General features: G+C 36.8%; 3 protein-coding genes across 5 annotated transcripts in view; all 3 read right to left on the bottom strand.

Moving 5' to 3' along the window:
- Positions 1-30: 30 nt before the first annotated feature.
- LOC120471894 (uncharacterized) lies at positions 31-8,114 on the bottom strand. Its single transcript, XM_039661826.2, has 7 exons — positions 7,912-8,114; positions 3,468-6,222; positions 3,335-3,363; positions 2,979-3,140; positions 1,750-1,816; positions 1,444-1,551; positions 31-1,078 (listed from the first exon to the last, which is right to left on the bottom strand). The coding sequence occupies exons 1-7, from the start codon at positions 8,031-8,033 to the stop codon at positions 284-286; spliced, it is 4,038 nt and encodes a 1,345-aa protein (XP_039517760.2). The 5' UTR covers positions 8,034-8,114; the 3' UTR covers positions 31-283.
- Positions 8,115-13,073: 4,959 nt separating this feature from the next.
- cdca5 (cell division cycle associated 5) lies at positions 13,074-15,199 on the bottom strand. The gene is made up of 6 exons (XM_039661732.2): positions 15,015-15,199; positions 14,827-14,938; positions 14,543-14,622; positions 14,353-14,415; positions 13,654-14,160; positions 13,074-13,288 (listed from the first exon to the last, which is right to left on the bottom strand). The coding sequence occupies exons 2-6, from the start codon at positions 14,879-14,881 to the stop codon at positions 13,208-13,210; spliced, it is 786 nt and encodes a 261-aa protein (XP_039517666.1). The 5' UTR covers positions 14,882-14,938; positions 15,015-15,199; the 3' UTR covers positions 13,074-13,207.
- A 1,693-nt stretch (positions 15,200-16,892) lies between these two features.
- clip1a (CAP-GLY domain containing linker protein 1a) overlaps positions 16,893-26,818 on the bottom strand; it is a 56,191-nt gene continuing 46,265 nt past the window's right edge. For all 3 annotated transcript variants that reach the window (XM_039661801.2, XM_039661802.2, XM_039661803.2), the window contains 12 exons: positions 25,970-26,022; positions 24,484-24,601; positions 23,924-24,000; positions 22,656-22,776; positions 21,803-21,855; positions 21,580-21,697; positions 20,947-20,999; positions 20,716-20,833; positions 20,487-20,634; positions 19,301-19,353; positions 18,477-18,604; positions 16,893-18,038 (listed from right to left, as the gene is read on the bottom strand). In XM_039661801.2, coding sequence (XP_039517735.2) covers positions 17,810-18,038; positions 18,477-18,604; positions 19,301-19,353; positions 20,487-20,634; positions 20,716-20,833; positions 20,947-20,999; positions 21,580-21,697; positions 21,803-21,855; positions 22,656-22,776; positions 23,924-24,000; positions 24,484-24,601; positions 25,970-26,022 — 1,269 coding nt within the window. In that variant the 3' untranslated portion in view covers positions 16,893-17,809. The remainder of the gene's footprint in view (positions 18,039-18,476; positions 18,605-19,300; positions 19,354-20,486; positions 20,635-20,715; positions 20,834-20,946; positions 21,000-21,579; positions 21,698-21,802; positions 21,856-22,655; positions 22,777-23,923; positions 24,001-24,483; positions 24,602-25,969; positions 26,023-26,818) is intronic.

The following is a 26,818-nucleotide window of genomic DNA, read 5'->3' as shown; positions in this document are numbered from 1 at the left end:
GTTGGGGTAACGCTTCCTTTTACAGTCCAGATACCCATGTAAATACTATGTACTTATTTTAGTAACTACAATTACTGGGTAATAACTAATACTAACCCTGAACCTACCCCTGTTCCATGTACTTACCTTATATTAGCCAGTACTTTCTAGGTAAGTACACTGTAAGTACTGTACTGTAAAAGGAAGCGTTACCAAAATAGGTGTGACAAAGTCACTTTGGCAACATACATACTATAATAATAAATGCATCATAAATATTCACCATTTTAAAATGTCCCGTTAATCACAAGTGTGTACTCTCTCCATCATGAATATAGTGGTTGAGCATTTTTTGAGCTGACTCCAGACCAACCATCCCATTTAAATGCTCTCCAGCACCATGGCTGTTCGCTTCTCTCCAATCACATTCAATCTCATCCTCGTACAACACTTGCCTGGTGCAAACTTGCGATTGGTGGAGGTCCATCATGGATTTATGATGATCCTGCTGCTGCTCTTGCTGCTTCAGAATCCCTATGGAGTGGATCTCTTCCAGACTAGCCGAGAGTACCCGAATGGGAGAGCCCAGATTACGTACATCTGTGATGCGGTAGCCATCGCAATCTGGATCATCAGGACCCTGATTGAAGCAGGCCAGGCTAACATCAGCCACAGGAATCGGTAAGGTTTCGGGGTGAACGGTGAACTTGAGATGTGGTATCTGTAGGCCGTGAGGAGGTTGATGACACTTGCTCTCCTCGCCCCCAGAATCGCTCTCCGTATCCACGTTTCCCTTTGAATATTGGTTCATCCCCTCCCAACAGCCTTGGCTCTGCTGCCATTGGTAATACGACGCGTTTTCACGATTTCCCTGCGAACCCCTCAAGACGCAGATCTGTGCCTCCTCTCCCATTTCGGACCAATCAGATTCCTCCTCCTCTGGGAGTGTTCCCAGCGATTGGTCGTCGCCATGCATTGAGACTTTGTCGTAACGGTCACTATCCATGAACTGAGCTGGAGGTGGTGCGACTGGAAGTGGAGTAATGGGATCGTCAGACTTCAAATGTTTCACCAGGGCATCCTGTAGCATTGATGTCACCTATATAATGGAAGGGTGTAGGAACGTCATTAAATTTAGGAAAATAATTCTGACTAGAGGGATGTTTGGAATAACCATGCACTAATTATTGTACATAAGAATTAATGTAATATAACGGTAGGGCTGGGAAACGATTTAAAAAATCATTAATGCTTGGTACACAAGATATTCTGGACGATTTTGGACCCTTTCGACAATCCTAGATAAAGTCCCGATTCTTATCAGATTTTCCTATGGTGTGATGCGTGTTTAGAGTGACCAAACCTGCTCGGAAGAACATTGCCCTGATCAAAATTGTAAATATTCAACATGCTGCATGTAGCGTAACATAACTTTTTATCAAAATAACTAAATCAAACTCTTACATTAATGGTCTCTAGACTTTGGATGGTCGTTTTTGCCGTAGACAGCTGATCTGAGAGCTCAGAGATTCGCTGGTTCAGTCGCTCACGCTCTCCATCCATATTCTGTGCCTAAATTAAAGTAACAAGACAGACAGATGTAACAATAAAGTCAAATTTAAAACAAATACAAGTTGTTTTGAATTTGAAAAGTTTGTGTAAATCAATGGTTTATTGATATTATGAGATTGTGAATCCATTAAAGCCAATGTACTTAATTCCTTAGGTTGGAACTACTAACTAAGATTGAAGAATTAAACTGCGCTTTACCACACAATGCAGTTTTTTCTCCAGAAGGTGGTTGGTTTGTTGTGTGCTAGAGTAGTTTTCCTGAAGTCTGATGAAAGAAAAAGACATTTCCTTACCATAATACACTTTAACACAAGTGTTAAGTTTTCAGACAAATTAACAGGTTAGTTCACCCAAAAATGCGACGAGAATCCTTTTGAATTCTATTTTATAATATGCATCCTGATAAAGTTCCCTTGGCCTTTGGAATTAAAATATCCCCACATCATCACACACCTTCCACCACACCTAGAGATTGGCATGGTTTTACTTCAGTTAGCCAAATAGCTGGTTTGATTTGCATTGAAAGATGATCTTATGGAAAGTACCCCATGCCAATCTCTTGGTGTGGTGGAAGGTGTGTGATGATGTGGGGATATTTTAATTCCAAAGGCCAAGGGAACTTTATCAGGATGCACATTATCCTGGATCCATGAAATAACTGGCTTTAAAAAATAAAAATCTGCCTGACTCTATGGGAATTTAACATAGGGGTGCCCTGACTTATGCACCCTGTATTTTAGGGAAAAACATTTATTCATTTTTGATACATTATTCATTCACAAAGAAAATTTGTGTCCTTAAAGGTTGGCGTTTTCCTCATTTTTCTAATTAAGGCATTAAGATCAATATCCAAAAGATGATTTTTTATTCCTCTTTTTAGGCAACTTTAGCATGGGTGTCCAAACTTATTCACACCACTGTATTATAAGAATTTCTTTTTTTTTGCAAATACATTTAAAATCTGAGGAACACACATTCAGTACAATTAAGCACACTTCTTTTCCACAAGGGTAGTTTGCTCAGATGGAAATATAAGAGAAACTTGCCAGGCAGTTTCTCTTGTTGGGAGCAAATCTTATACAACGCTAAAAAACACATTAATTGTTAAAAGCCATAAAAATTCTTCTTTGATTAAGACATTTTTTTAATATATATAATTCCCTATAATTAAAAAAAAAAAAAAACATCTGTTGTGTATGACAAAAAATGTGTATGCAAAATGAATAATTGTGATGATGTGTGTGTTGGAGGATGTGCACTGCCTGCCAAACCATGAACCCTGACTGAAAGTTTGAGCTCAAATCATGCTAAAAACAGCTTTTTTTGGACTAGTCCATTTTGCGTGCATGCATTATACATTAATCCAATCAAATAGAATAGAATATAATGTGCTATATGGCACAATACAATTTAGTCTTGTGTCTCACCTTGTGAATCGCTCCAATAAGCTGTTTAGCTCTATGCGAGTTCTTTGTAACTCAGATTCAATGAGCTGGTGGCCAGTTTTGAATTCAGATCCCATGCATTCCATTCGCACAGTGGTCTGCAGCAAGTTGTGGTGGAGAACCTCATTCTGCTCCTGTAACCTCCTAGATTGAATCGACAGACAGACACCTCCATGAATAGACTGTCACTTCTATGAGTGATGTCATGCCAGGATGGGGATCATTTACATCTGAAATTGTTTCACTACCATCCAAACAAAGCTGAAAAGCCATTTCCAGACCCAAAGTTTAGCAGGCTGCATGCAAAAAAAGAATGCAAAAATAAACAATGGACTCACGTTAATCTCTCCAATTCTGAGTCCTTTTCCTATGCAAAGATGAAATTAGTTGCAAATGTGGAAAGCCCAACAACAAATGATATAAAATATGTATGTTTTCATTCTACTTCAACACTAAAGAAAAAACACTCACTTTTAGGAATGAGGACGACTCATGGTAGCTCACTGTGGATTGGTCGTCCTGGATAGTGGAGCTCGCGGATGAATTTGACTTGTTAGAATGAGGAGAAGTGGACCGATGGCCAACTGGAGAGTGGCGAAGATGACTCGTGTGATCATCATTGTGATGATCCTCTTTGAAGTGGGAATGATAGTGGTTCGATTCCGAATGAAAGTGGTGATGTTCTGTATTGGAATGCTGATTCTGCGATTCTGGGTTGTCAGGGTAATGATGGTGGTCTTGAGAATGATGATGGTGGGATTCTGGTTGGGAACGATGATGAGATTCTGAATGCTCATGATGTTGAGGATGGTTAGACTCTGGATTGGAATGGTGATGGGAATAATGGTGGGATTCTTGAGATTTGTGGTGATGGTAATGATCAGGTTCAACAGGGGGGGTTTCATGACTTCCTGAGGGGAAATGGTTTGGGCGAGTTTCTGGAGGATCATGATCACTGTGGAGGTGGAGTTCTAAACGGGAAAGGTGTCCTTTAGGATCCTGGGATTCTGAATGTGTGTTAGGATGATTTTCATAATGATGGGCTGAATTAGAGTGAGCAGGGCCTTTTGGACAACTGTCAGATACGTGATGGTGATGTTGATGTTGATGAGGACTATGGTGAGAGTCAGTATGAGAAGAATGATAATGGTGTTCCGGTGTAGGGGATGCATTGTGAGAGTGAGAGTGTTGGCGAGTTTCACTGTGTGAATCAGAAGTGTGATGGTGTTGGATGGTGTTGGATGAGTGACTGTGATGGGAATGATGATGGTGATGGTGTGATTTGGGATAAGAGGACTCATGGTCAGAATGGTGGTGTTGCAATTTCACATCAGACTGGTAGTGAGTTTCTGAGTCTGTAGAAAGATTAGATGTACTACCATGCTCTCCGTGGTGGTGGAGAGGAGGAGGAGGCGAATGATAGTGGTGAGATTTTGAACGGGAATGACGGTGGGAAGGTTCTGAAACTGGGGTGGTGTGACTTCCTTGGTTGTGATGTGGCGGTGAAGGTGAATGTTGATGGTGTGATTCTTTGTGAGAAGGATGAGCTTCTGAATGGGAACGATGACGGTGAGTCCCTGACTTAGAAGAACGTGTTGAGCTGCGGTGAGCTCCATGACGGTATTGTGATGGAGAGGGTGAATGATGATGGGAATCTGAAGGAGAATGATGGTGTGGTGATGGGCTATGATGAGTTCCATGGTGCTGATGGGAATCTGAAGGAGAATGATAGTGTGGTGATGGGCTATGATGGGTTCCATGTCGATGAGATGGCGATGGTGAATGATGGTGATGAGATTCTGGATGGGCATGACGGTGATGAGGTTCTTGATGGGAATGACGGTGATGAGATTTTTGATGGGAATGATGGTGATGCGATTCTTGGTGGGAATGACGATGGCGGTTTTCTGATTCTGGAGAACAAGCACGTGAAGGTGGGCTATGATAATCTTCATTGCAATGGTGGTGTGTCGGAGATGATTTGTGGTGTGAATTTCGATTGAAATGTTTCTCTTTGGGGGCAATTCGGTGCTGCTTCTGACCTTTGTGACCACGTTCAGTCCCAGATGAAAGACATTTTGAGGAAGAGCTAGTATTGCTTGCATCACTCCTTGTACTGTCGTGACGACGCTGTTGTTGATTGATGAGGTCCCTTTCAGAATAAGGATGTTTGTTGGAGCGGGAGGTCTTGCTTGAATGTGAGTGACGTTTGGAATGGGAGTGTTTACTGGAGTGTGAGCGTTTGCTAGCATGGGAATGAGCGGTTGAAGTAATGGAGCTAGCACTGCTTCCCGGTCGGCTTCTAGTAATTTTTGACTTCTTTTCACTTTTATGTTCAGGCTTTGGGGACAATGCCTTTGAAGACGTTGAAGTCTGCCCAGGGCTGGAGGGTCTTTGAACATCTGTTACCCCAAGGGAAGTAAGTCTTGATGGGCTAAGCACCTGCCTTGTGATTTCGTTCAAAAAGGCAGAGAACTTTATCTTCTCCTTCACAAAGACCTTATGGGCCTCTTGTTTCTTTTTCTCCAGCTCTTTCTCATCCAAGTACCCAGAACCAGCATGATGCACTCGCCTGGGCAGAACCTCCATAGACTTAGTCTTTCTTATGCTTGCAGCCGCTTTAGCTTGATTCCGTTCTTGCCCCTTATTTCCCTTTTCGTTCTGTTCTCGAGAATACGTTGCCTTCTTGGCAATTTTTTCTTTGACTGTCAAGTTCTTTTCCATGCTTGTAGACTTCTTCTGTTGGTCGTTAGCTTCCAATAAAGGCATTGTGTCTGCATCATCCTCATCATCCTCAAAGGCTCTCCGTCCTCGGCTGATATCCATACATGATTGTGAGTGCTGTGGACGTCGAATTGCTTGCTTGGACTCAGAAGCCAATGGGGCCTTTTCCAGACTGGCTTCAGAAGACCAAGAAGAACCAGAGGAAGAGGAAGATGAAAAACTAGAATTGGAAAAAGATGATTTGGAGGAGGAAGATGAAGAGGAATTGGTGGAGGAAGATGAATCAGAAGAAGAGGAATCGGAACTGGATGAGCTTGATGAAGACTTTGAACTAGAGGAAGACCCAGAAGAGTTTGAAGAAGTCACTGAAGCTTTCGAGTGAGTTTTCTTTTTCATTGTGTGATGTTTATCTTGAGGTTGTTGATAATGACGATGGTGATGATTATGGCTTTTAGCTTGGGAGTGATGATGGTTATAATGATGATGACCAGTGCTGCTATCACTATAGATGAAAGTGAAGAAAAATAATTAGTAGCTCTAAGGCAGGAATCACTATTAATACTGACTTAATTATGTATAAACTCATCCCACAGCAGTTTTGCTTTACACAATGATACCTCAAAACCATGTTTCTTGGATAGCATAAAGACTTGAAGGTGAGTTCTTTTGACATGGGCTGGTCAGCAGCTGCTTAGCAATGTCCATCAACCATTCAGGAGACTGTACTTGTATTTTGGTCCTATTTAAACCTGGTATTAAGATGCGTTTTGGTCGATCGTATCACAAGTAGACGAGGGAGACACCCGTTTACAACTGGTCTCTTTAGTCCACTTTGAACCAATTTTGTCCTGATTTCTTCAAGGGAAGGGTCTTTCTTTGTATATGTTTATCTTTCGATCTAATGGACCAAATAATCTAGTGAAATTTACGTATGAACACGACAGAAAAACATACAGAGGGCATCAGCATTCGTTCCTGCTCTGACAGACGCAAGACCACGCCGAACGCTGTAAGTGTGTGTTACAAATCAGGAATGTTGAGAGAACATTGTGCTTGGTACATTTTTTTGTCTTCAAACCAAACTTGGGTCTTCAGCCAACAAAGTTTAAAAGGCTAGCGTGTTTCCCACAAAAGTTTACACATTAGATCAGTAGGCAGAGAGTTGGCTATTTGAACGCATTCGACCACATGAGCGTTTAACGTATTAAAGTTGGCGTGAAGCAGAAGTTTTTTCCTTGTTGTGACATATAGCCGAGTGAAACGGCTTCTGAAATTAGAAAAAAAAAAATGTAGGGCTGGGCTTGATTTCGTTCTTCAGGAACTGATTGGATCGTTGAAGGTTGGGCGTTACAAACAAAATGGAGGCAGATTTGAATGCGTTTATCAGAGGCGGTGCACCGATAGCCACACCCTCATTGGATCTGGCCACACCCTTTCGCCATTGCACGTGACCGAAATAGAAGAGAGGTCGTTTCGATGGGGGAGGGAAGGGTAATGTATTTGATTAAAGATTATCCACAAGTTTCCGAGGGGCGCTCCACTTTTGACGCAAGGCGTCAGGTGCGTAGGAAATTTGTGGATAAGGGTACATGAATTTAAAAAAAAATTATGAAGTGCACAGATAAATCATTTATAATAAACACTACAATATTGCCGACTTTAAATTAGTCCGGCCTAAAGCGTTTTCGACGACCTCTGGTGGTAGAAAGAGGACAAAAGCTCAAAACTTTTTAGTTTTAAGTGAAGTGACGAACAACTTTGGTAACCCATACTCGAAATTTGTCCTTTGCATTTAACCCATCCTAGTTAGTGCACACACATAAGGAGCAGTGAGTAGTGAACACACACACTGCAAACCATGGACAGTGGACTGATTGGGGGTTAGGTGACTTGCTCAAGGGCAACTTAGTCATTTCCTCCCGGTTTTGAGAATCGAACCCGCAACCCAGACTCTCTAACCATTAGACTGCCTCCACATTAAGCATCATTCACATGTGATCCGATCGACCAAACGCATCTAAAAATATATATATATTTTTTTGTTGTATCTATCTGCATTTTACAGTAATACAGTGTTGTGTTTTAAGATAAATGCAACCCCCAAGTGTATATACAATTTGCACATTTATATTTATATATAGATGACTTGTTTTCATTATTACATAAATACAAATACGTGTAAATCTATCACCTCTTATCTCCATGTTCCTCTGGAAGTTGTGGACCACGGTGGTGACGATGAGATGAGTGCCGGCGCTCATGGTGAGGATGCTGATGGTGTTGACTATGGTGACGTATCTGATGATGAGCCATTGCCTATGTTCCTGCTTTTTCTCAGAAAGATAATGGAACTGAATTGAATAGTTCTTGAGTTGTAAAACTGTTGCAATATCCTTGATTCCAGAGCAACAAAGCGTCCTCTGCTTCTCAGTGCAAGGGGAAGTACTGTGGGAATAGATATTTTAGAGTTAAAAAAATGTTGTGCACATAGTAAAGCATGACTGACAATTAAAACTATCGGAACATCTGAATAAATTACTGACGTTTTAAGCATTGACATTTAGATTATCTCAAATGTGTTATACTTAATCTAAGACATATAAACAGGAATTTAAAAAAAAAGATTCAGGAATACTTAAAACAGTCAAATAAACTGTATTACATATCTTGTTCATTTTATTGCTCTACATTAAAAAGAAAAAGTTAGCAGGTTGCAATATCTTACCTGAAAATGGTTACAGAGAAACGAAGCCAGACCTCCTCAAGGGATTTAAGAAAAATAAGTATTGTGTAATACTAATTTAAAAGCACAATTGCAATACTTAATTACAAAGGGGGAAAAAAAAAATATACGAAAATGCCTATTATAAGCCAAACCAAACAAATGCTGCGTGTTTGAAGGGTTCGGGAGAGATGATGAGAGCTCTGCTATTTTCATAACTTTTCTATCCATGTCTGTCCGTCCCCTTTATTTGACATGGCTGATTTTCCAGCAGCCATCAGACCAGTGTGAGCATCAGATGTCAATAATTCCTATCACAGTCTGAAGTGCCTGTGGCAAATTTGTGCAACAATGGTAACATCATCAATTTAAAGCTAAAATAACTCTTGAAGGGGAGATTATTTTCCATTATAGGTAGTGGCTACTTTATTATTATTATTATCGGGGATCAGATTAAATAAACTGCATGCATGATATTATTCAATTATATATATTTTTAGGGTTCTTAGAGATTATTCATAAATGTTTAAAAAAAAGTTCATTTTTTGATTTGACCACTGTAAAAAATATTGATGGTTTAACTTAAAAAAGTAAGTAACCTGGTTGCCTTAAAATTTTAAGTTGATTGAACTGGAAAAAGTGAGTTAATACAATGGAGATTAATTTAACCATCAGAAACTCAAAATGATATGTTATCTGAACTAAATAAATTATTTAAGTTGATTTGACAAAAGAAAATTTTTTGTGATTACTACACTGTAAAAAAAAATGTTGGTTTAACTTAAAAAGTAAGTAACCTGGGTTGCCTTAAAATTTTAAGTTGATTGAACTGGAAAAAGTGAGTTAATACAATGCAGGAGATTAATTTAATCATCAGAAACTCAAAATAATAAGTTATCTGAACTAAATAAATTATTATAAAGTTGATTTGACAAAAGAAAATATGTTGTGATAACAAATCAGTGTGGTTGTTAGGTTATTTAAATAAAACGTTCATGCCGAAAAACCATCATGCCTTGTTACCACTGTGCAGGCTGGTGGTGGTGGTGTAATGGTGTGGGGGATGTTTTCTTGGCACACTTTAAGCCCCTTAGTGCCAATTGGTCATCGTTTAAATGCCACAGCTGAGCATTGTTTCTGACCATGTCCATCCCTTTATGGCCACCATGTACCCATCCACTGATGGCTACTTCCAGCAGGATAACTCATAAAGCTTGATCAGATTAAATAAGCTGCATGCATGATATTATTCAATTATATATATTTTAGATCCTTAGAGATTATTCATAAATGTTAAAAAAAAGAGTTCATCTTTTGATTTGACCTTTTATATGGTTGTTAGGTCATTTAAATAAAACGTTGATAAATTAGTTACCTGACGTGGTATTTTTCTTCTTTTTTTGCTCTATGGTTCATAGTTTCCTTTGCTTCAGGCCTGGGCTTGTGTCTGTCATCACTATTGATGCATATGTTAACGCAACAGAGATGAGGATGGAATCATTGAGAATCAATTTAAATTTACAGCATTAAACACACGTTCACAGGCACATGTTTTCCCTCACGCTCCATGCCTTCCATCAGAATCACTTCACAGGAGACAAATGTTAAAAACATTGATGAAGCTAAATGCGATTCAGAAAAAAAGATGATTATATAACTTCACAAAAGTTCAGTCTTTATAACAAATACAATCACAGGTGGTACTACTTCATATTACTCACACAGCCATTGTCATATAAACAAAAATAACCGACTTTTAAACTATATAGACTGATTATATAGACTATATAAATTATATAGCAAGATGCTATCCTATCAAAAGAGAATGCTTTTCAGCACCTTGTTGAACCAATGCCACATAGAATTAAAGCAGTTCTGAAGGCAAAAGGCAGTCAAACACAGTATTAGTATGCTGTTCCTAATAATCCTTTACTTGAGTGTATATAATATACACTGTTAAATATATATATTCAAGTTGTAAATACATTACTGTAATACGTTTTGCAAGAAAATACTGTTTCAGTCATTCTACTCCAAAAACGAATGTTTAATTTAATGTATTTATTGCTGTTTCTTTGTAATTATTTGTGGAATTTACTTATGAGTGAAAATTGTTTCAAAGTCAATTCTAACTTTTTCTGTGCAGTTTTAGATGAAAGACAATATTCAACTGCGATGACCATGTTCATAAAAGCCCAAAACACCTTTTGCTTAAATATAAACCAACCAGCATCATTGCGAATTATAAACTCGTATTATAAGCGCATGAGCAGATCTCGTGTTTGCGGGTGTGATGATGCGTTTCCTATTGGTTCATTCCATTCCGTGCTAGAGACAATCAATGATAAATTGTGTAACACTGGTCAGGCAACCAATCATAATCAATGACAAACTGCAATGAGATTTAACCTTCAGAAAAAAAACAAATGAACACAGACACAAACACAGCTGAGCCCCGTCCAGCCGAGCCAAACAAGGACATCATTTCCCATCAACTTCCTCCAATTATTTAATGACTTCACCAGCATGTCTTCAGGAAATATTCACCTCTCATTAATTGGTTGTACAGCCAAATTAGATTTAGCAGTCCCAACAATATATTCTGCAATGTTAAATTATATCACTCTATTAAAATACACTCACAGATATATAAACTTCACTAAGTATTCACCACATTATTGCTGTCAGCAAAAATGAAGTTTGCTGTCAGCATTTACTCACCCTAAAGTTGTTCCAAACCTGTATGAGTTTCTTTTCTCTGTTGAACACACAAGATGATATTTTAACGAATATCGGTAACCAAACTTGTCTGGCTCCATTGTATTTGTTTCCTACTGTGGAAGTCAATGGGGACCAGAAACTGTTTGGTAACCTTCTTTTTGAGTGAGAGAAAGTCACACAGGTTTCAATTTTTAATTCTAGATGAACTATCCTTTTAACAGCCCAGGCTATGAAGTTTGCAGTTAAAGAGATTCACACTACAAGTGTTTTAAAGTGAGTCACACGTGTTCAGTTGCTTGATTGATGCACAATGAACACTATTTCGACATTTTACTATCTAAGTAACTCAGCAACAACAAGTCAACTTATTCCAACAGACCACTAATATGCCACTGCAAGCTAGTTGACATGAAATAATGAAAGATAGTAAAGTGGAGTATAGAAATAAAGTGTAACCAAACCAAATAAGTCTAATTTATCTCCCTCTCATTACATAAACGATCAGACAACAAAAGACCACCATGTTAAATAAGACAGTATTTATTTTGAACAGATATGAATGGCAGCATAGCTCGATAACTTCAGCAATGACACAGGCACTGATGTTACAGAGCAGTCAGGTTTGTTATTGATGAATGGATTGTGTGTTGACAGACCGCACATCAAATCCTCTAAAAAAAACATGTTAGAACATATTAACAGTAGATGAACAAATGAATACGTCGATGATCAAGTGCTCTCTAGTGGTGAGGCACAGCAAAACACACACAGAACTCAGCAAACTGTTTTCCACTGGTAATACGTTCCTATGTACATCTAAAAACATTTAAAGTATAGCTCAACTAATCTAGAACTTAAAGTCTATTAAAGTTTCTGAGGCTTTATCTGGAATTTATCCAGACATAATTTATGGATATAAATGTAATATGAACGAATCCGTCCAAAAACTGTTTGTTTATACTATTAAAGTTTAGAATTTTACAACCTCTTACTCCTCCATAATGCTATTTATTAAAACATCAGGCCACTACAGTTGTGTAGTGATGAAATACAATAACGCACATTTAAGAAACGAGACCAAGACGACCTATTTAAGGGGTAAATGATTTTAACCAACTGATCCATCTAATATGAGAAATTGAAATAAAGACCACCTTCAGCGATGTTTTTAAAGGGATAGTTCACTTTGAAATTAATTTTGGGTATGTTTTAGCTTACCTCAAGGGCATCCAAGATGTAGGCGTCTTTGTTTTCACAGTAGTTTCAATTTTGATATTTTTAGGTCAAACCGTTCTTGTCTGGTCTATGGTCACCACCTCAAAGAGCATGCACAGAGAAGTCCAAATTAAACATGCTTTAATGACTCGTAAATGTAAGTACACATTGATGGCCTAAGACACGAAACGAGCGGTTTGTGTGAGAAAACGAACAGTATTTATATCGTTTTTACCTCTTGTGTAACCACAGCCACAAAGCGCCCACGCCCTCAGATCACTTGGATGTGGTTACAAGAGGTAAAAACGATACAAATACTGTTCGTTTTCTCACACAAACCGCTCGTTTCGTGTCTTAGGCCATCAATGTGTACTTACATTTACGAGTCATTAAATCGTGTTTAATTTGGACTTCTCTGTGCATGCGCTTTGAGGTGGTGACCATAGACCTCCATTATATGACTGACAAGACAAGAACGGTTTGACCTAAAAATATCAAAATTTAAACTACTGTAGAAACAAAGACACCTACATCTTCGATGCCGTTGAGGTAAGCTAAAACATACCAAAAATTTATTTCAAAGTGAACTATCCTTTTAATGTTGAAATCTCTGAAAATTGACTGTAGAATTGTGAAATAATCAAATTATATAAGAATAAAACTACCGGTACATTTGTTTGATTTTTTAAAACATGCTTTAGTTAATCAATCAAGATTTTGCAAGCAGTTACAGATGACAAGAAGCGTAATGAAAAATACTTAACCTAGAAGTTGTAAAACATGACGTGTCCTGAAAATGTCCAGAGCGTGTGAAGCTCTTTTTGAAATTTCATTCAACAAACAGATCAAAACTTTCCGCTTCCTCAAACTCTGCATTCAACTTTGCAGCAAGAAAATCCAACTCTGACATCTGAAAGAGCAAAGGGACTGCATTAAAAGTCATTTACGCAACTTAATCTGGTGAAACAGAAATTACACACTTCACCTTTAAATTGTTTCAGATGTTTTATATCATACAAAAGCTTGTTTCTGCCACTGAATAAAACTAAAAAATAGTTTTTTTCTTCTCACAAGTTTATATCTCAAAATTCTAACTTTTATCATGCTATTCTGTTTCCACCAAATTTCCATCTCACAATTTAGACTTTTTTCTCAGAATCCAGAGATCAAATCTCACGTTTATAAACTCAGAATTGTGTGAGAAATATCTTACAATTCTCAGTTTAAACAGGACAAAAATGGCAAAAATGGAGTCCTTCCCCGACCCTCTCTCACCTTAATCTGTTGAACACGCTTCCTCCTGGTGGTCTTCTTCCCCAGACAAACACCAGGGATGTTTGGATCCACTTCAGGAGGGTGTGACGCACTGTCCTCAGCAGCTGAGGCGTTGAAAGACCCCAGGGAGAAGGACGCAGAGCCTAAAGCAACTACTCGAGATTTCTCCGTTTTACGCATCACCTCTGGTGTCTGCAGCCTCTCGAAACCAAACAGGGTCTCGCGGCCGTTGGGAGAAGAGGAAGGTGCAGGCTGGCATTTGGGGCTTTCAAAGGACTTGTCCCCCACACTCAGGCGACTGTAGGAGCGCCGCACTTTTTGGGACCAGACGGGGTCCGGCTGTGCTTCTCCGGGCTGAGAAGAGGGAGATTGAGGCGGCAGGATGGGCGAGAGGACCACGGTCTGGGGCGCTGTTGCTACCGCCGGGGATGATGTCAAGACTTTGGAGAGCTTTGTTGGCACTTCAGATGACCGCTCCACATTCTCCTTGTTACTGTCAGACGGGGCCTTGAAGAACATTTCCATATGATAACATTATCTATTGGTGGTACAGGTAAACCCCTTAATATACGGGCAACCTAAATTTACTTAACTAGATTACTATTAAATCCTAATCTAGTCATGACAAACTATATATCTGCTAAATAGATATTTGACTGCTGTTTTAAAAAAGCATGATATTGGGCTTGTGAGAATTACCTGAGTTTTCCTGGGTGCAATCTTCCTCACAGTGATCGAGCGTTTCACAGCCACAGGTGGAGCCTTAAAAGTGAAACACATAATATTACACATCTATTCTAAAGAGCTAAATCACCAAGTTTACTGTTGACCCGCATAGACTGCAAAATTAAATTGCATTTTCAATCCATTCCGTGTTTCGTGAACTCACCACAACTTTAGAGGCCAGATTTTCGTCATTTGCAGACAATCTGCAGGACCTCCGTCGTGCTGGACTCTTTCCATTTGACTCTGAGCACATACAACATTTGTGTGTAAAAAGACAACACTATTTGTGATTTAATAACACAAAGTACAACATTTTAGTATCATGAAGCCATTTTAACTCTCACTCCCACTCGGTAGCATTAGACACAGACAGTAAGTTAGCCCTGTTAAAAAAAAAAAAACGAAATATCATGCTCGTACACACTACAGAAATAAGTTAACACTCACTTCTGATTTGCTCGCTGCTTTTCCTCGAAGTTAATCGAGTAGTTTTGTTGCTCATCTTGCAAGACAATCCAGATCCAGACACGAAAGCAGTAGCGTTAGCGTTAAGCTAACACTACAAACACACGAGAAACTTAAAATGCTACAATCACAACAACAGCAATACTGCATGTATGCTAACAGAGCTCTACCTGTGTTTTACGTACACGAGTCGATATCTGAACGTGTTGTATTGGATAATATCAAACAAAAACACGTAATAAAAAAATCCGTCTCTTATATAAACATAGACAGGATATCAACGATTCTGCTCTTCTTTCAAATTCGCCCGCCTTCCCATGGCGGAGGCAAGGGGGTGGGGCTAGACTACTCCTTCCGGTGGGTTTAAACGTGTCTTCCTTTGGGGGGCGCTTGGCACCATGATCATAGACAGTAAACTGTTAGACTATAAAGTTTATTTTAAATGTAATTAATCGAAGTGTTTCTTCCTGTCAAACATATGAAAACTGGCCAAAGTAATATCGCTGAAAAAAAGTAACGGAAGAACATGAATCTGAAATATAGTACAGAGAACATGTGTTCTTTGATATGAACATTTATTTCTTGGTTATGTAATGTATATCTATTTGTAAACTGATATTTATGTACCCTCTCATTCTTTTTATTTTATTTTAATTATTTTTTTATTTTATTTTTTTATTATTTTTTTTTATCAAATAAAAAATATTGTCTGTTTACCTGTCCCACTATTTATATATATATATATATATATATGTATATATATATATATTGCAGTATTTACTGTTAATTAGCCGTGCTAGTCATAATTTTTTTTTAAATGATTTTTTTTTTTACAATTTATTTTTAATCAATTCTCTTTTAATTTTAATTCTCTGATGACGTGTTTACTGGCGCAAGGGCGGGGCAACCTGTCACTCACACGAGATCACAGAATACAGTAAATTACCAATGGAAAAAATTGAAACTACAATTTCATTAGGATTATAGGCCTTTGGAATATAGAAGCCTACGCCACAATCGGGAAGAAAAGCCCGTTGCAACTTCTGTTTAATGCAGACTTTGAGACGGGTCTTAACGGGAATTGGATTTTTGTTGTTAGCTTTTGCGGATAATTTAAGTATTTTTGTCCAACAGTAAGATAATTCATATGCATCAATAAGGGGGATTTTTTCAATTGTTACTTTTTTTTCTCAGAATTGCGTTGCATGATATAATCAGAGAAAGTCTAATTTGGAAGTCACTCAAAAGGCTCTCTCACGGTGGCTTTCAGTCGATTTTAGTGAGGCGCGGTGGTTTATGGGAGGAGTAGTTCCTTTGCTCGGAAATGAAAATATGGACACAGGCTTGTTGTACCCTTGACTTTTTTTTTTATTTTCTCTTCGTTTTTTCACTCGAAATGATATGTTGTATGCTTATGAGTTCAGCCGTCGCTGGTTATCCTCAGACATGCTCTAATACTCTTTAGATAGGCTATGGATTTTACAAAATGTCAACGGAGAAATTAATGGGCTGTGGGCGGGACTATGATGCTCTATTAAGAGTTAAAGTCCGATTTTAAAGTCAAATTTGTAAGATAAAGGCTACAATTCTAAGTTTTTCCCCCTCAGAATTGGACTTCACATCTCACAATTCTGAGAAAAAAGTCAGAATCATCTTTTATTTATTCTGTGGGGAAACAAGCTTTCATATAGTGTCAATGACTGATCTATGACAAGAAAAAAAAATCTAATCTTTAAACAAAGATGTATGGAATGAATTCTGACCGTCATCATTTTGAATGTCAAATTTCATTTAAAACTAAACAGAAAATGTAATACATTAATCTCATGGTTTTGTTCTTTGTAAAGAACAGCTTTTAATATATATATAGTAACATTAGTCACATAAATATTAAAGATGTTGGCAAATGATATAGTAAAATAATGCTTTATATAATAATGCTAAAGTTATAGTTGAGTGTGATGAAGGGTTCCTTGATCTTTACGGCATGGACAGAATTTTTTTTGGGGGAAAAACAGCTCACGCTAAAGATTGACAACATCAGACAATTTTATTTGAAAACGATGTTTATTGTGACTCACTGCTTCGTTTATCAGGCAGTTTCATTATGAAAAACATGTCTGGCTTTGAGAAGAGCCAAATAGCCCTACTTTTTTTTTTTTTACAGACGGTTCAGGAAATTCTTCAGGGACATACACACATTTTTTAGAGCAGCACATTAGAATTAACATATAACACGACAAAGATTTGTTTTGCACTTAAAATATATTTTATGAAGTTTCATTCCATAAGATTTTCCTCATTTGACATTTAAACAAATAAATGTCTCACAAACAACCAGCGAAACATGCTGACTTTACTGAAATCAGTCCCCCCTTCATACACTCCGCAACTTATAATAAAGTAACAAAAACAGTAAGATGATGGTTAATTATTTTTTTGTTTTTTTTCCACAATTGTTTTTGGGCAAAAGCTTTCCTTACAGTCATCCTGAAAGATAAGTCATTGAAACAGACACATTTACTCGTTTTGTTTTGTTGAGAAATAATGAAATTTTCACAATCCTAGAATAATTTACTCTTTATATTATTACTTCTCTTACAGTATCCAAACTCTGTGACGTGTGAAAGGCTGTTGAGAAGTCAAGCCTCCCTTCCACTAGAGGTCAGCACTGAAGTTCGAACACCTGAACCCAAAGACCTTTAAGGAGAGTCGCATTTCCTGGTTAACCATAAAAACAATGAGCATTTAAGGTACTCTTTTCTCCGAACAGTCATTCAGTGCAATAAAGGCAGGTAAAATCGCCACCGAGTAAACTATTGATGCTTGCTTTAAAGTGACTGAAAGGTTTAGGCTTATATGGTGGCAAACACACAAGTGAAAAACCACACAAACTCACAATAGTCTTTTGTGCACTGTTTGATTCAAGGCATAGTATTGCAAGTATAATCATGGTAGCAAAACCCTAGAACGTTTGATCGTCGTTGCAGGACTCTGTCCAGTGGCCGAAGACCTCGCAGATGTCGCAGTAAGGTCGTTCATCGCTGGGACTGCCGTGGTAGGTGGTGTGCGGGGGGGAATCTAGCATCTGGTCCTGCGTGGGACAGTCTTCGGTGTCGTGTTGGTCGAAGCAGTCGCATATGTCACAGAAGAGACGGGGAGGGGGTTTCTTTTTAATCGCCGTCTCAGCATGACTAGGTAGAAAAGACAAAGCTCATATTTAATAACAGCTTTTATATCCCATATATTTGTGTTAAAGGCAACTCTATAAATAAAAAAAAATTATAAATGTATTGCTAAAACATATTACAAAAAATGTGAACTGTGAAGTACTGAATTGTTTTTTTTTAGACCAAAGGTTCATTATGCGTCGGAGTTCTCCTTTAAATAATCAATATATGAGAATTAAGGAATAAACCTTGAAGTAACACTCTTTGCATTTAAGAATACGTCACATGTAAGTTCACACAATGACTTTTTGTTTGAAGAACTACAACATCTTTATGTGTTAGTCAACTGATATAAAACCAGTAATCATAGTAATTAAGTTAACTGAAACGTTTGTTATGTTTGAAGATTAAATCAGCGAGTTCTTGGGATTGTATGCTGGGATTTAAAGGAATAAAAAGCACCTGTTGTGAGTGTCCATTTCAGTTGCACCGTTGCCGTTGAGCGCTGCTTCTGCCATCTTCTCTAGTTTAGACTTTAGGTCTTCGTTCTTCCGCTGCAGATCCACAATAACCGTGTTCAGGAACTCAACCTTTCCCAAAGAAATCAGCAAAGTCAATTAGCATTCAATAAACCCAGAGAGGTTGCTTTTAGAGATTATATTATGGCATCTATTCTGATACCATTGCTGATATGTAATATTGCAATGCCATCTTGTTAAAATTAGATTTCTATTTGTAGGATATCCCTAAATGACTAAAATGTTTTTTTTTGCTTGTTTAACATCAGACTGTCAAATCCTTTTGAGAGTCAAAAAGTTAAAATGCCAAACAAACAACAAGATTTTGACAAGATGAAAACTGGTGAAAGTCGTGTTTGACAATCACTATCACTAAAGTTTTGCTATGAAATCACTCAGCTTGTATGATTTCTTTTTTTCCCTTAATTTTATATTTCAGAAAAATTAATATGGGAAATAGTCTGGAGACAATTATTTATCCATTCAGTTTTAATTTTCCATAGTTTTTTTCAGACCTGGAAATTACTCTAAACTGCGTAGGGAGTATTATTACTGTATTACCTGTATTATTTATGGTTAATGTAAAAAGTGTGTGAAATGCCTAAAAAACTAAAAACTTTATTATTACTAACTTCTAGGAATTGAACAATTTTTTTTTAATTGTTTGCCTAAACAATGCTCACTTTTGTAGGTCAGTTGGGCAAAAGAGCAGTATGTCAATATAACGATGGCTTTTATGTGTGATGGGAAAAGGTCCAGTCTGCATACCTGATGCTCAGCATCCTCCTTCCCCTCCCGCAATATTTTTAAGGCAGAATCATCTGGTTGGGATGTAAAACACACATGCAAACCGGTCATGTAGATTAAACAAAATCTATTGTCTTACTGAATTTAATTTTACATTTATTTTTAACTGATTTAATAGAAACATGCTAACTAACTAACTATAAAATAGGGCTGCAACAAACGATTATTTTGATAATCGATTAATCTAACGATTAATCGACTAATCGTCGATTATTTTGCCGGCTAATCGGTAAGTTTGGAGCGATTATTCAGCTTTTTCAATTAGTTACTTAAAACATTGAGTTATACATATTCTTACTATAATATAAAAAAATCAGTTCAGCTTTTGAAATAGAGGTTTTCATGAACTTAGAGCCTACTAAACAGGTCATTCTCTTTAAGTTTAACTCAAATCACACACAAATGCTCTCTAGGCATTGTTTAATAAGCCCACTGCTTTACAAAGAACTGAAACAGAAAAAAAGTCATTACTTCAGGACACAAAAAGGGTAAAATATTAATCTGAAAACCATTATTATAGATATAAAATTACAATAGTTTTTTTTTACATGAGAATTGAGTTGACAGAGATGTTCTCATTCACCTTTTAATTTACAGAATAAAAAAAGAAAAAGTAACTGCCGTGATATTATTCCCAACATCTCCTTTTGTAAGTCTTCATGATTATGGAACAAAATACAGGCAAGTAAGACTATAATACCAAATAGTGTTACAATAATAAAAACAGCCCTGACTCCTAAGCTCAATCAAGCTTTATCTATGCTAAATAAATCATCACATTACTGTAATTATATTATTATTGATGATATTATTACTATTAATAGTATTGCATGACCTAATAAAGAGATACGTTACCACTACAGTCTGCCTTGCATGTATTGCACATGACAGCATTGTTGGTTTTAAGTTTTGTAAAACCTTGCTAGTTCGGATTCGTTTGCACTCCGCCATAATTCGCGCTGTTTTTTCTTTTACCGCACTTGCATTTACACTCTAGCGCCAAAGCGGTCAAATCGCGATATTGCACGCCCTTACATTAGGTCGTGTGAGATCAAACGACTACTCGACAACAAAGATATTTGTCGACAATTTTTTATTGTCGACTAATCGTTGCAGCCCTACTATAAAATCGCGTGTGGAATGGTACCTGAGCCGTCATCTCCCTTCCCGGTGACCTGAACGTCAGCTAGACTCCTCTCCAGAGCCTTCAGTCGCTCCTGAAGCTGAGTTTTCTCACTCTTGTGTGATTTCAGATTGGACTGAAGCGCTTGTGTCGTGTCACGCAGACCTGCCATCTGCTTGCAAGAACCACACACACACACAATTGAGCAAAACTGAAATTTGCACATACAAACTCTAATCCAAAAGGATGTTACCTCATTTCTCAGAGAGTCTAATTCTTTGTCCTTTTCTGAGATCAAGGCACTCTGTGTTTGGAGAGATTGCTGAAGTGCTTTCTTCTCCTTTTCCGTCTCTTTTGTTAAAGTGCTTTCCCTGTACAGAAGACAATATAGACAAAACGGCAATATAGAGTCAGAATGTCTATATTAAAACAACGAAGCAAGGACTTCTATTTATAGTAGTCAAAATTTCCTATACTTGCTTACCTCATTTGTATCTTTTTCAATTGACTGTTGAGGTCGTCACGCTCCTTTTTGAGCTGCATTAAGAGGGAACAGAATATCATTTTTATGCAAAATCCCTATTAGTATTTTATTAGCCATTATATTTTTAAAACAATAATATCTTAGAAAAGACCTTAAGTAATATTGACACACTATATATCATTTGAAAGTTTACAATCTCTAGTTTCAATTTCCAAATAAATTACACAATTTTGAAAAAAAAAATACACTTTATTTTGAAATGAATGAACATGAAATATCATGAAAAAAAAGGTAGGAACCTCAGTTTGTTTTCATGCCAAGAGTTCAAAAGATTGCATCCATTCAATTATTTTAGAAAAAAAAGGTCCTAAAATGTTTTAAATATAAAGAAAAAAGCCTACAAGTACAATATGATTCCAGCACTTTGTTCTTGGACCCCTTAATAATTTCTGTGCATTACATTAAAGCCAGCTCTTGGTTGCATAAAGCCACCAAATTAATTTAGTTTGGATGTTAAAATATGTTCTCAAACTGGGATAACCACTGTGTAATGTGACCATTCTTCTTGAATATCATTAAAAAATAATAATAAACGAATTTATAACCATATAAAGGTATTTAAAAGCACAATACCTCATTTCTCAGAGAGTCTAATTCTTTGTCCTTTTCTGAGATCAAGGCACTCTGTGTTTGGAGAGATTGCTGAAGTGCTGCTTTTTCCTTTTCAGATTCACTTGTTAAAGTGCTTTCCCTGTACAGAAGACAGATTGTATGATGTGTGTATTCGACATTCATTTAGGGGTTGAAAATGCTACTCTATACATGACACCATTACAAACCAGTTCGGTTTCCTTACCTCTTTTTCATCTCCTTCAACTGATCATTGAGGTTGTCACACTCCTTTTTGAGCTGCATTAGGAGTGAATAACATTAATCAACACAACATAGTTTTAAAATGATTTAAGGCATAAAATATTAGCATTAAAGGGATAATTCACTTTGAAATAAATTTTTGACATGTTTTAGCTTACCTCAAGGGCATCCATGATGTAGGTGTCTTTGTTTCCGCAGTAGTTTCAATTTTGATGTTTTTAGGTCAAACCGTTCTTGTCTGTCAGTCATATAATGGAGGTCTATGGTCACCACCTCAAAGAGCATGCAGAGAGGAGTCCAAATTAAACATGGTTTAATGACTCGTAAATGTAAGTACAGATTGATGGCCTAAGACACGAAACGAGCGGTTTGTGTGAGAAAACTAACAGTATTTATATAGTTTTTACCTCTTGTAACCACAGCCACGTCCAAGTGATCTGAGGGCGCGGGCGCTTTGTGGCTGTGTTTACAAGAGGTAAGAACGATATAAATACTGTTCGTTTTCTCGATTCGTGTCTTAGGCCATCGATGTGTACTTACATTTACGAGTCATTAAATCATGTTTAATTTGGACTTCTCTGTGCATGTTTTTCGAGGTGGTGACCATAGACCTCCATTATATGACAAAACATATCAAAATTGAAACTACTGCGAAAACAAAGACACCTATATCTTGGATGCCCTTGAGGTAAGCTAAAACATACCAAAAATTAATTTTAAAGTGAACTATCCTTTTAAAAAGTCAAGCAAAAATGAATTGAGCTCAACTATCTGGACACTGAAAACTGTTCACGAAAATCAAATCAACGAAATGACACATTATACAGTGAACATACATTCAGTAGAATGGTACTGTCTTTGTGGCTGCTGGCGAGGTCCATGGTTAGCTTTTCCTTCTCATTTCTCAGAGCATCCACTGCCTGGCTTTTCTCAGCAGCGGATTGCTTTAACTCCTCACTGAAACACAACCAGCAATCAATCATGACACACTTCTAAAAACAACTATAAATAAAAGCAGTTGTCGACGATTCTCTAACCGTTCCTAGAAAGCTGTAGTGCACATGTAAATGGATCTGTACGTTATCATTATCAACAAGAATAATGCAAAACTACAGGTATGATGGCATGAATTTAGTCGAAAGATGTGGTGTAAATATTTGACCTGACAATTTTTTAAACTCTGAAATCTGGATGGGAAAAAATAACTGCATTAGAATATATTTCTAAAGCATCTGTGCTGGAGATGGAGAAAACTTTACTTTTAAATATATGTGAAGAATTGTATTTTGAATGCATTATACACTGGGTATTATTGTTATGATAATAAGTGGTTATTAAAATCCATAATCAATACATGGACGCCATTTTCCTCCCCTAGTTTTATACATAGTTGAATTAAAAGTCAATGAAATACCAGTAAAAGATTCAGATAAGACTTAAGAGAAAACTTTTCATGAATATAAAGATAGTTATCAAAGATTATTAGTTTTGTTTATAATTAAGCATTACACCAGCTAGCACAGCTATATTTATGGTGGGGAAAATAGAAAAAGTAAATAAATAAATAACGTCACCACTTTAGTTTAGGGTTCAATTCTCACTATCAACAAATTGTTTATTAGCATTCATATTAATAGAATATTGGCTTTTTATTAGTACTTATAAAGCACATATTAATATCTTATTCTGCATGACCATATTTTACATCCCTTGATACCTAATCTTAACAACCACCTTAATAACTATTAATAAACAGTTATTGGGAGTTTATTGAGGCAAGTTATAGTTAATAGTAAGTTAATAGTGAGAATTGGATCCAAAACTAAAGTCTGGCCTAAATTGTATTTATAAACATTTTTTACGAAGTTTTAAAAGTTTAACTTCGATAAAAATTTTTTTTAAAAAGTCTTAGAGTTTGAACCATCACAGTCCAACTATATGCTTAATAATCTGCTTTAGAGATATTGGACTCCGGCATAAGGAAATAAAGAAGGATATTCACTTATTAATAAAAACTAGAGGGTGATATCAACGAAAAATGACTAAAATTTCACAATTCTACAAACAAAACACAGAATTGCAGTGTGGATAAATGGACACTCACATCTCTTTACTGAGGCTGCTGATCTTCTGACTGTCAGAACTCACATTCTCTTGATTCTGCTTTATTAGAGCATCCAGCTACAAAAAGCACAGAGAAAACCATTTAGAAATCTTCTGATCATCTATAAAACATACACAATATAGAACAAGGACAACCTGAAGCAGACACTAATAACTTATGAATCATTTTGGACACATCTTTATATAATATTGTCAGATAACACACAAATAATATTGACTTGTCCCACAGTTTAAAAAAAAAAGAATGGAAATAGTGCATAATTTAAAATCAGAAATATTTTTGTTATTATTCAGTGACACTGTGCTATTTGGGCTGTAAACACGTCTAAAAATCCTTGACTTTATAGATTATGCATTACTGACAATTTCTGTGTGAAATTGTACCCATGTAAACAGTCTGTTGTGAGTATCCTTACTTGTTGGGTTGCTAGCTTTACATGGTTGAATGCATAATACTGCACATTTAAGATTAGTAACTATTATATCACAACAGTCTCATGTAAACATGTATTTTGGTTATTATATAAACAGCCATAATACCTCATTTCTCAGAGAGTCTAATTCGTTGTCCTTTTCTGTGATCAAGGCACTCTGTGTTTGGAGAGATTGCTGAAGTGCTGCTTTCTCCTTTTCAGATTCACTTCTTGAAGTGCTTTCCCTGTACAGAAGAGAGGTATTCGGCATTCAATAAAAAAATAAAATACAAAAGTTGCACAAAATGTTCTTTAAATTCACAAATTTTGGAACCTTTATTTTTAAGAGTGTATGGACAACTTTTATGGTGCTGTTTAAATTATATTTTGAGTTTGAAAATTCCCTTTATTATTTTGAAAAAGAGCTACTTGTCTGTGAAACATCCCCATCTGTAATAGCACACACACACACAAAAAAAGTTTGGTATGAGGGTGAGTAGATTATTACAATCTCTTTAGGGCATTTCAGGGTGTAGAACTGACTGGGATAAAAATAAAAATAAAACTTTTGGCATGTCTATTAAGTGCTATAAACATAATAACTACAGTATTACAGTATTTTAAAGGTGCATTGCGCAAATCTCTGAGTTTTTGCAGAACTGCGCCCCCTCTGGCGACAAGCGAAACTGCAACCAAGTCATTTTACATATATGAAAGGAAAGGCATTTGAGTAAATTACACACTTATGTGTGTGTGAGGGGGAAACTTCAGTTTTCGTTTCCATCTATCTCCATGTTGAACTGTTTTATGTTTACTGTATCCACTTATGATTGTATTATTATGGAAACACGTTCATGAACAATATAAGTTATTACTTTGTATAGGACCCGTTTGAGCCCTAGAGCAGACCGGAGATCTCTCCGTTTGTTGAAAGCCTTCCCGATGTTGACTCTCGTCTTATTCCGACGTTCGTTTTATTTTCTTTGTCTTACGTGGAGTTTGCGTTGGGGTCTGGAATGAACTTCAAGCCGGTCTCTTTGAATCTTCTACTTTTGTGGAAAGTTAACTAAAGTTTTGTCGCTCGAGTTGTCTTCGCTGATACGGAGAATGGCGGTGAATACAGAAACCTGCCAGACATAGCCACGTGAGCGTGAACGCGCATGACGTCACGCACAGTCTCAAGTCCGTCCCGAATCCCTCTTATTTAATTTACTGTACAGGATTATAGAGGCAATCGCAGTGATCAGACAAGGGCTCATTAAGACCATCAGGCATGTATGGGTTACAAAAACAGGTATTTTTAACATGAAATGTTGAGCACTGCACCTTTAAAGTGTCTTAATTATGCTTTTTCGGATATTGCATGCACTACAAAAAGATGAGGAATCGATACGGTAAAACCACTGCAATCATTACAAGTACAAGTCCTGAGGAAGATACAGAGCTGAAATTCACATATGGAAATGATGGTTTGGTTTCCAGTAAGCGGTAGACCAATCATAACAGACTGGGCCATCCGACCAATCAGAGGAGAGGAAACAGAAAAGGAAACAGAGCTTTCAGACACTGTGAGAGAAGAGCTTATACATTGAAAACTAGGAAAAGTTCCTTACCTCGTTTTCATCTCCTTCAACTGATCGTTGAGACTGTCACAATCCTTTTTGAGCTGCATTAAGATGACAGTGAAGACATTTACTTCTCACAAAATAGTACATATAGCACAATAATCATATTGGTTGGCATATGAGCACAAAATGATAATCAAGTTATTGTTAGGTTAGGCATTAAAAAAAACTTAGCCAACAAACTACAAAGTTTAGAAATGTACATCAGCGATGGTCATTATTTAATTTAATTGAACAACTTTTTTGTCACTTAACCCTAAACCCGTATTCTGGACAAATGTGGGCAAAATAGTTTTGATTTATTTATTTATTTAAAATACTTCCCTTGATCTGAGCGGTACAAGACTTGGCTACTTTTCCTAAGTTTGCCTCGTGAACACACTAACAATTTTTTTATTCAATTCTACAATGTTAAGTGGGTGAAAAAAAACCTCCTTAATCTTCTATTTGGGTCAAAAATGGGCACCCATAGAAATGAATGGGAAAAACTGAAATTTAGAGTATTCTAAAATAAGCCAAAATAAGACACCAGGTGAAAGCAAAGTCACTTCATCTTTGGGTTTTAGCTCTAAGAACTTCTTGGAATGATATTTTAATGTAGTTAAAAAAATTATAAAATAAAACATAAAAATAAGCATCATTTACATAGAAAATATGGTACTTTTTGAAGTAAATAAATTCAAAAATACCCCCAAAATGAAAAAAAAAAAAACCCACCATAAATGAATAGACAAAACTTTATCGAAGACAGTGATATAACATTTATAATAAATAAAAATTAGGATCACACCTGAGTCCTCTGTGCCCACATTTGTCCACAATTACAGGATTAAGGGC

The sequence above is a fragment of the Pimephales promelas genome, chromosome 4 (genome assembly GCF_988280905.1).
Source record: "Pimephales promelas chromosome 4, fPimPro1.hap1.1, whole genome shotgun sequence".
NCBI classification, from domain to species: domain Eukaryota; kingdom Metazoa; phylum Chordata; class Actinopteri; order Cypriniformes; family Leuciscidae; genus Pimephales; species Pimephales promelas.
This window is presented reverse-complemented; position numbering and strand designations above follow the sequence as displayed.

What these genes read in the sequence shown, in the direction of transcription:
- LOC120471894 (XM_039661826.2), bottom strand. Translation starts at nt 8,033, where the DNA reads ATGGCTCATCATCAGATACGTCACCATAGTCAACACCATCAGCATCCT. An exon ending in GAGGAACATGGAGATAAGAG is followed by an intron (nt 6,223 to 7,911) that starts GTGATAGATTTA and finishes TTTCATCTATAG; the next exon opens with TGATAGCAGCACTGGTCATC. An exon ending in AAAGTCTAGAGACCATTAAT is followed by an intron (nt 1,079 to 1,443) that starts GTAAGAGTTTGA and finishes TCCATTATATAG; the next exon opens with GTGACATCAATGCTACAGGA.
- cdca5 (XM_039661732.2), bottom strand. Translation starts at nt 14,881, where the DNA reads ATGAGCAACAAAACTACTCGATTAACTTCGAGGAAAAGCAGCGAGCAA. An exon ending in ATCTGGCCTCTAAAGTTGTG is followed by an intron (nt 14,416 to 14,542) that starts GTGAGTTCACGA and finishes TTCACTTTTAAG; the next exon opens with GCTCCACCTGTGGCTGTGAA. An exon ending in AGCGTGTTCAACAGATTAAG is followed by an intron (nt 13,289 to 13,653) that starts GTGAGAGAGGGT and finishes TTGCTCTTTCAG; the next exon opens with ATGTCAGAGTTGGATTTTCT.